This window comes from Lactuca sativa, chromosome 7 (genome assembly GCF_002870075.4).
Source record: "Lactuca sativa cultivar Salinas chromosome 7, Lsat_Salinas_v11, whole genome shotgun sequence".
Taxonomy (NCBI): Eukaryota; Viridiplantae; Streptophyta; class Magnoliopsida; order Asterales; family Asteraceae; genus Lactuca; species Lactuca sativa.
The window spans coordinates 93,000,310-93,009,634 of NC_056629.2; the positions used below are offsets into that span (position 1 = coordinate 93,000,310).

Here is a 9,325-nt window from a genome sequence, read left to right on the forward strand (position 1 = left end):
TGCAAAAAGTCAAATATATATAACTGATTGATTCTCTATGACATGGTCCCACATAGTGTATAATAAAAATAATACATGAAGTTGAATATATATATCATCATGTAAGAGATTTTCCAGCCCATTCTCGTTCTCGTTTCTTTTGTTTTGCTATCATCTTGTTGAATTTTTCTTTTCCTTTTTCCAAAAGAGGGTCATGCACCACATAATCATTTGGATCATTCCTACGTGTCATATTATCCTGCAAATCATTTACAACAAAACAAAAATATATGCATCAGAGATATTTAAAGTACAACATCATAATAAAAAAATTATTTAAACTTCTATAATTTGAAGTACAACGCTTCAATAAGTAATAAACTTTAAAAAAAAAAAAAAATTATGTTACCTTATCAGCCACAAACTTCAACTTGGCTTTAGTCCAATCAGACAAATCTTCTTCCTCTTTACCCTCTTGTTCACCATTAGATGCATCAGGTTTTTTAAACATGGATGTTTTAAACTTCTCAAGTTTAGCTAGCACCTACATTATCACAAAAGCAATCCAAAAAGATAAATACACATTTTATTTTATGTTTTTAAATATTTTTTTTCCAAATCTTTCTTTTTTCTATAAAGCGGTTATAACGTTGTACAAGTCCCTTTTGGCCCCACTTGTTACCTAGTACAGGGTACATCAGAACAGGTTGTACTGCGTTTGACATGCATCAGACCGACCGACCTCAAAATTTTCAATTTTTATCCCAATCAAAAAGGTGGGAACAAGGTAGGACATATACTCACTCTCGGTCCCCCCATCTATGCAAAAGACGAAAATGCCCTTCATATCCCCATCATTGAAAATAGCAATACAAAGCTTATCCAGTCTCATCCCGTCCAGTTGGACGGGATGAGAGGGTACAAAACTGGCTTTGTATCGCTATTTTTAATGATGGGGATATGAAGGGCATTTTCGTCTTTTGCATAGATGGGGGGACCGAGAGTGAGTATATGTCCTACCTTGTTCCACCTTTTTGGGTGGGATAAAAATTGAAATTTTTGAGGTTGGTCCCAGTCTGATGCATGTCAAACGCAGTACAACCTGTTCTGTGTTGCACCTTGTACTGGTTAACACGTGGGGCCAAAAGGGACTTGTACAACGTTATAACCGCTTTAAAGAAAAAAGAAAGATTTGGAAAAAAAATATTTAAAAAAAAAAAAAAATGTGTATGAGAATATGACATACATCTTCTTCGTGGCCTTGACGCCTGCGTCTTTTTTGCTTTTGTAATTGTCTTTCTCTTTCATGTTCATTTAGAAGTTGCATGTCTGCATCTGCATTGGCCATACGTTCAGCTCTCACTTCGGATCCAATTCCTTTTTTCTTCAAAGACAATTTATCCACTTTCGGCCGATCATCATGCCTTTCACCTTTTGATCTTTTTTAATTATGTAAAAAAAGAATGCAAAACCTTAAGATGAGAGAAAATATAAAGCAGATAAAACGTACACAAGAAGTTACCCAAGTAGCATTTAGAGATTAGAAATAGGTTTAAGTGCAAGAAGTAGCAATGTATTTTCATTGACTTGTTTGTTATAGCATCCTACTTTCATTTTATTCCTATTATAGCATTGTACTTTCAAAAAAGTTTAATAAAAGGATTTTATTTTGAAAGTAAAATGCTATAAATGGGTAAGATGCTGTAATACACAAATATATGAAAGTAGATTTCTATTTCTTGAATTTAACCCTTAAAGCTACAAAAAAAATATAGTGGATTAAATTAGATAAATACCTTGGTGGAGACTTTTCATGGCTTCTAGACATTGAATTCTCTGAACATGCAACAGAGAAATCAAACTGTTAGAAATCAAAATGATGTGAATGGGAGATATATTCATATGTGAAAAAGACGTAAATGCCCTTCTCATCCCCATCAAAAAATAGCCCTAAAAAGCTTCTCCAGTCCAGTCCAATTCAGTCAAGTCATGTCCCTGTTAATTAAAAAAAAAAACAGAACTTGAGTTTATTTGTGGATTGAAAATTACCTTTTTGCCCTTTTTTCTTGGTTGGCATATCACCAAGCTCTTTCTTCTTTTTAATAATCTGTTGACGCATTCGTGAATCGAAGTTTGCCTCATCATCATCACTGTCACCTGCTGACTCAGCATCTGAATCCTTGGGTAACTCTTCCTTCTTGGAGCTTAAAGCTTCTCTAACACTCTTTTGCAAATCTCTTCTTGCTTTATCTTCAGATGGATCCTGCAACATTTATGTCATATTAATCAAAATTTGTTTATTTATCAACAATTCATCTATTAAGAGTTCACCATAAGAATAAAAAAAATAAAAAAAATATGTGTATACTTACCAATTTATCTTTTGCATTTTCATCTTTTAAGAGCCTAGGATCATTCAAAACATCATGACTACTTTTTATCTTAGTTTTCACAGCTGCAAGTTCTTTCTCCTCTTCTTGTGCTTCTTCTCCAAATGAAAGCAAGTTCAACTTTCTGTAAATATTGAACATAATCACATGAGAAAGAATACTTACAACATAAAGATTATCTAATCTCATGTTAACCACTTCAAAGACATGATAAAAGTGATTACTTTGTGGCCTTCTTTTTTGTATCTTTGTTGGCAGCTTCAACAGTAGTTGATGACAAAGATTTAGAAGGTGCAGCTCTTGGAAAAACATCATCAAATGGATTCCACAACACCTGAAGTTATTTGATAACAATCTCAATTTCCAACAAAATTGGCATTAATGAAGGTTTATTTTGAAACTATTAGACATTAAGCAGAAAAAATAATACCTCGATAGAAAGTATTTTTGGAGGAGAATCCAGAGGTCTGTCATCTTTATCAGTTTCAATATCACCAAATGTTAACAGATTATATATTGAATCTCCAGTGACCTATAAAACAAATAAAATCAATCAATATCCAAATATTGTGAACCTATGTATCAGTGAATCTGTTGTTAGTTGTTACCTTGCCAAATATCGTATTCTTCTTGTCTAGCCAATCACATTTATCTAGGGTTATAAAGAATTGACTTCCATTTGAATGTGGTGAACCAGTATTTGCACAAGCAACTATACCCCTATGGCTGAATCTTAAACGTGAATGGAACTCATCAGAAAATGTACCTCCATATATGCTTTCACCACCTGGATTCAGAAACACCATTTATGTAACTACTCCCTTCATTCCAACATGAGACATAAACTTCAAATGTTTAATGTCAAACCTCAATGTTTTTCAAAATTGCTACATATTTTGTTGGAATTGAGTCAGTAAACTAACCAATCCTTCCAAAATCATATCAAACATGAACTTGAAAATTAACCGCTTATTGCAGCCCATTTTTCAGGAAATGGAGGGGTAATGTTTATAGGATGTGAGCAATCGATTAACTTAGGTCAATCGCATAATCAGGAGGGCCATTACTGATAACACTGTTAAGTAGCTACAATGATATAGAAGAACAGTGTATCTGAGCGATTGAGTGTGTGTGCGTGTGTGCGCGCGCCCGCGAATGCGCGCGTGAGCATCTGATATGGTTGCATAGAGGAAGAGTTAAAAGGTGAAATACCTGTGCCAGTTCCAGTGGGATCACCACCTTGAACCATAAAAGACTTAATAATGCGATGGAATATGGTGCCATCGTAGTAACCATCAACGCACAGTTGAACGAAGTTTCTCACGGCTTTCGGCGCCTCCTTTGGCCATAATTCGATGTCAATCGCTCCGTAATTGGTCTGGAGTACAACCTTACCCTTTGTGGGAGGCTCCGATACATATATCGACGACATTAAACTTGTATCCGATGCGGAGAAGAAGAAGCTCAAACAGGTTCGTAGCTTAGACTGCAGTTCGTGTGTCGTCCAACTGTTTGTGTTAATGTCCCACCGGAAAAACCCCTTCTGGATAGATCCGAAGACGAGCAATTGATTTGACCCTGGGGCATGGAAATTGGAATGTTACCAAAAAAACGTTTAGAGCGAAATGCAAAAAACATCCCTAAACTATTTGTCGATATGCAAACGTAGTCCTTTAGTTGGATTTTTGTCTCCATGGCCCTTATTGCTACTTTTATTTTCCTAGCAGGTGTAGGACCATGTATTACATGGATTAATTTTAAAAAATTAAATACAAAAATTCTAAACATTTGAAAAATGTTTAAATTTATAAGAAAAATTAGAAAAATATTGAATTATAAAAATTAAAGTGGTTTTTTTCTTGTAAATTAAAAAAAAATATTTAGATAAGTAAACAAAAGAAACTAATAAAGCTTTAATTTAAAAATATTGAAATTAGAAGGAAAGTCAATTATTGCAATTATTACATTTAATATTATGTGGATTTAATAAAATAAAAAAAAACCACAAAATGTCATGTGGAGAAAATTTAATTGAAATTAACCATAAAATGACATGTGGCAAAAAGATTTTCATTTATTAGAGAGGATACTATACCAACCAATCTCCATTCTACTATCTTTTTAATTTCTAGGAAACCGTCTAATTATATTTTTGGTCCTTGTTAGTATGTGAAACCAAATAAAAATAAGGGTCTAAAAATATGAGAAAATTACAAATTTAGCCCAATACACTAATTAATTTGTGGAAAATAGTCAAAAAAAATCCAAAATTACAATTTTAGCCCCTAAAATCGCAGATGGAATAAAGCCATCTGCGATTTTGAAAGTCCGTCTGCGATTTTGCTATTTCATCTGCGATTTCGTGTTGTTTTTGTATAAAAACATTTTTTTTCTTCATTTTTCACTTTCTAAGTTGAAGAATCTCTTTATCTGTGTGTGTGTGTGTGTGTGTGTAATTTCCTTTGACGATTTCTTCAACAATATGAATGATTTCTTCAACAATTCCGAAAATATGGCAAGATCTTAACTCATTTTATGTTTTAATCAACATTTATCTAGTGTAAGTTTTTTTTATTTATGATTTATTCTATTAGTTTTTGTAAAAAAAAATGAAACTATATTGTGTGTTATTTGGTAATTATGTTGTATTTGATAGATAAAATATTATTTATTAGTAGCCTTAAAGTTTTGATGTTATTTGGTTAATGGTTGTATAAATGTATAAGTATAGATTAGGGTTGTTCACTATTTGGATAAAACTGAATTATCCAATTGGACAATTTGGATCGTACTATTTGGTTCTGATATTCACATTTTTTGATTGGTTTCAGCAAAACCGAATTATTATTTTGGATTTTGGATTGGTTTTGGTTTATAAACTAAGGACCGAATGGTCCAAAAAAACTGAATAACAACTTATTATCTATTTTTCATATGTATCTTTAACTATTTATAAATTTAGTAAATTTTATTTTTAGTTATTAGAAATTTTCATCGAATATACTACTTTAAAATTACATTTTATCAAAAAAAAAAATTCAGTGAAATATTAACTATAATATATTTTCTTAGTATTTGTTCATAAATTATAATTTATAAAAAATATAAAAAAAAAATAGGTTCTTTATAGCTTTTGCTAATATTCAAGTTATATATTGTTCAAAATGTCTTGCCTCTTGAAAACCGAATTATAAAAATCGATCCAACCGAATTGTAATTTGGTTGGATTGGATCGGATTTAAATTTAGTTTGGATTATTTGAATCGATGTTTTGAAAACTGAAATCTATTTGGATTCACTTGATTGGATCGTATCATAACGATCCTTCCAAACGAACGCCCCTAGTATAGCATACGTAAAATATGCATTGGGTTGTTGTACATTTAGTAAAATGCCTACAATATGTTGTTGTTTTTTACTTTTCTTTTGTTTATTTGTCGTTTATGTTGAAAATGGTTACAATATGTTTTTGGTTAGTGTTTGTATGAATGTACAAATATAGACTGCGTAAAATGTGCATTGGGTTGTTGTACATTAAGTAAAATGGATACAATATGTTCTTGTTTTTTACTTGTCGTTTATGTTGAAAAATGATTACAATATGTTTTTGTTTATAAAAATTCTTGTTTGAATGTTGTTTTATGCATTGTTTATGTTTGTAATTTGAATGTTGGATTATTTATTTATTCCATTTAATATCCCGATATTTTTAAAGGAAATAGTTGTTAGGTTTTCTAATTTTTTGTTGTTTTTTCAGCATGATTATAAAATTTTTAATGTTAAAGCTATTGTCAACTTAAAAGGATCGGGGTATAACATTTGGGAAGTATTGGAGGTGCTACATGGTGCACGACGCGATAGTTTTAGACAAACTGTGTTTGGTTACTTGTTAGACGCCCCTCATTTACAAGGGGACAGATTGTTGTTCCATAAAATGTTTCTTCATCGGATACGGTCGGACGCCATTTTATCCCGAAATGGCATAAAACGGTTATATTTTAGAGTGGGGGATACGAAAATGGTTTATGGCCCGGAAGAGTTTTGTTTGATAACCGGATTTAATTTCGGCGTGTATCCCAAAATGATTGGCAAAAAAGTCTCGGAAAAAAAGTTACTAGTAAAAAAAGATGTTTATTGTGTGAACGGCTATTTCCGAACCATACAAATAGTTCGGTGAAATTTTGTGACTTGAAAAGATTTATTTTAAATCATTCATTCATAGAAGCTACCGACGATGATGCAGTTAGACTATGTCTTATATATGTTTTGTGTGAAGGATTTTTGGGAAAAGAAATAAATGACCGGGTGCCGCAAGACTGGTTTTTTTTGCCGAGAATTTGGATGTGTGGAACATGTATTTTTTGTTTACTTTGAAAGTTACATATTATTAATGTTAATGTATATTATAATTAATATTTTTTTTGGCAGTTTTGCTTGGGATAACTATCTTTGGGAGTTTACCTATGACGACCTTGATGTGTTCATTAAAAGACTTTTGAGTGGTATTCATTAAAATATGAGGTTTCAAATGCATGAGGTGTTTGCAAATTTTTATGGGGGTTTCAAATGTATGAGATTCAAGAAAAAATGTTAGCTTTATAAGTATGTATGATATGTGTGTGTGTGTGTGTATATATATATATATATATATATATATATATATATATATATATATATATATATGACAAGGTTAATGTGTTTCTTATATTTATTGTGTGCTAAAATGCACAAATAGGAATTTAGTAAGATTAAATAATTATTTAATTAAATAAGATAGATATTAAATGATTTCCATAATTGTATGTATATTAAATGATATCCATAATTATAATTCTCTTTTTATAGAAACTAATTAAATTCGTCTTTAATATCAGCAATAACATTCTTTCAGAATGAATTCGCATCTAAGTTTTTATGTATGAATTCATTTTTTTGTTTCAGGACTCACTCACTTAAAATACAATAAAGTTGCATGGAATATGAAGAACAAAAGTGTATTCTACTAGAATACACTATCATTCTGCTAGAATACACTCTCATTCTTCTAGATATGAATTCATTTTGAACGAATATTATTGTTGACACTAATTACGAATTTAATTAGTTTCCATAAAAAAAAATTATAAGTATGAATATCATTTAATATACATATAATTTTTACTAAATTCTTATTGGTGCATTCTAGCACACAATAGATGTGAGAAACATTTGAACCTACCTACCTATATATATATATATATATATATATATATATATATATATATGTGTGTGTGTGTGTGTGTGTGTGTAATTTAATGTTATTTGATTATCAAACGTTAAATAATAATTATTTCATACATAATGTAGTACTTCAACAGTTAAAACATAACAACGACTCCACCATTTTTTTAACGCTACAACTTCAAAACTTTAAACATAACAACAAATAGACCAAGTTACTGACGTTACAACTTCAAACTTATCAAAAATTAAAAAGCTTATAATTTGTAAATAATAATTGCCAAAAACAACACCCAACTACAAACCAAAGGTATCTTCAACTCCTTATTTTCTAATTGAAAGTGTTTATTAGACTTAGCTACCTTAGTTATCACCATAGAAGATTGATCATTCTCTTCATCAACCTAATTGATAAACCCGCATTTTGGTCCCTGTAATTTAAAGTTAAACAATAAAAATAGTTGTCATATAAATATGAGGGCGTAAATATTAAGGAACTAAAGATCATGATACCATATATGGACAATCGTAAAATAATATTTCTAGTTTTTAATTGTACCCGATATCCTAATGATACGTTCACCTCCGCAATTGCAGTATGTCATTCGCCTTATTTTTTTATCAAATAAGTCTAACTTCACAGATAAATTTCATGGAGTGAGTATTACTCATTTATACAAGAATTATGAACTGCAAACAAGTAAAGTTTGAGTATAAAATCAACTGGTTTGACTATGAATCCAAAATGTTGGACTATGAACTGCAGACAAGTACAATGTGTTATCTTGTCGATCTGTAAAGTTTGACTATGAAATCAACTGGTTTAACTATGAATCCAAAAAGTTGAACTATGAACTGCAGACAAGTAGAATGTGTTGTCTTGTCGATCAGTAAAGTTTGACTATGAAATTAACTGGTTTGACTATGAATCCAAAATGTTGGACTATGAATTGCAGACTAGGGATAAGATTTGGAACCGGAAAATCGGACTGGAACCGGAACCGTTAGAACCAGAATATATAAAATCGGTTCCGGTTCCGGGTTTAAAAATTGGCTTTATTCGGGTTCCGGGTAATCCGGGTTTGGGTCCATCGGGTCCAGGTAAACCAGGTCTAAAAACTGGAGCTGGTGTTAGGAACCGGAACCACTTTTAGGGTTGGAACTGGTTTTTGTGAAACGTTTACAAGATGCATATCTCTTTCGTTTCAACTCCGATTGACATGCGGTTTTTTCCAAAATGTATTTTAGAGTTTGTACATGATTTTAGACTGTAAATTTGCCATTTTTAGTTTTATATTCATTGACTTACAGTCCCCAAAGTCAAGATATCAAAGCTGAAATTTTTTAGTTTTTCGGTTTTTTTGTATTCTGCGAAAGTTTTAAAACACGTATATTTAATTAGTTTGAAGTTGGATTGACATGTGGTTTTTTCCAACTTGTAGTTTAGAGTTTGTACATGAGTTTAGACTATAATTTTGTCATTTTTGGTTTAATATTCAATGATTTACAGTCCCCCAAAGTCGGGATATCAAAACTGAAAATTTTCAACTTTTCAGCTATTTGTTTTTCTACTTTGTATTCTGTGAAAATGTTAACACATGCATATCTCATTCATTTAAAGTTGGATTGACATATAGTTTTTTCCAAAGTGTAGTTTAGAGTTTGTAGATGATTTTAGACTATAATTTTATCAATTTTGGTTTCATATTCAATGAGTTACAGTCCCCCAAAGTAGG

The 9,325-nt window shown here is 31.1% G+C and overlaps 1 protein-coding gene across 1 annotated transcript; it reads right to left on the minus strand.

Annotated features, from left to right (window-relative positions):
- Positions 1-3,943, minus strand: LOC111912129 (peptidyl-prolyl cis-trans isomerase CYP57). The gene is made up of 10 exons (XM_023907868.3): positions 3,582-3,943; positions 2,978-3,156; positions 2,800-2,901; positions 2,594-2,703; positions 2,352-2,493; positions 2,029-2,242; positions 1,776-1,815; positions 1,226-1,418; positions 389-523; positions 1-238 (listed from the first exon to the last, which is right to left on the minus strand). The coding sequence occupies exons 1-10, from the start codon at positions 3,799-3,801 to the stop codon at positions 98-100; spliced, it is 1,476 nt and encodes a 491-aa protein (XP_023763636.1). The 5' UTR covers positions 3,802-3,943; the 3' UTR covers positions 1-97.
- Positions 3,944-9,325: the final 5,382 nt, after the last annotated feature.

What these genes read in the sequence shown, in the direction of transcription:
- LOC111912129 (XM_023907868.3), bottom strand. Translation starts at nt 3,801, where the DNA reads ATGTCGTCGATATATGTATCGGAGCCTCCCACAAAGGGTAAGGTTGTA. An exon ending in CATGAAAAGTCTCCACCAAG is followed by an intron (nt 1,419 to 1,775) that starts GTATTTATCTAA and finishes TAATTAAAAAAG; the next exon opens with ATCAAAAGGTGAAAGGCATG. An exon ending in TGAAGTTTGTGGCTGATAAG is followed by an intron (nt 239 to 388) that starts GTAACATAATTT and finishes AATGATTTGCAG; the next exon opens with GATAATATGACACGTAGGAA.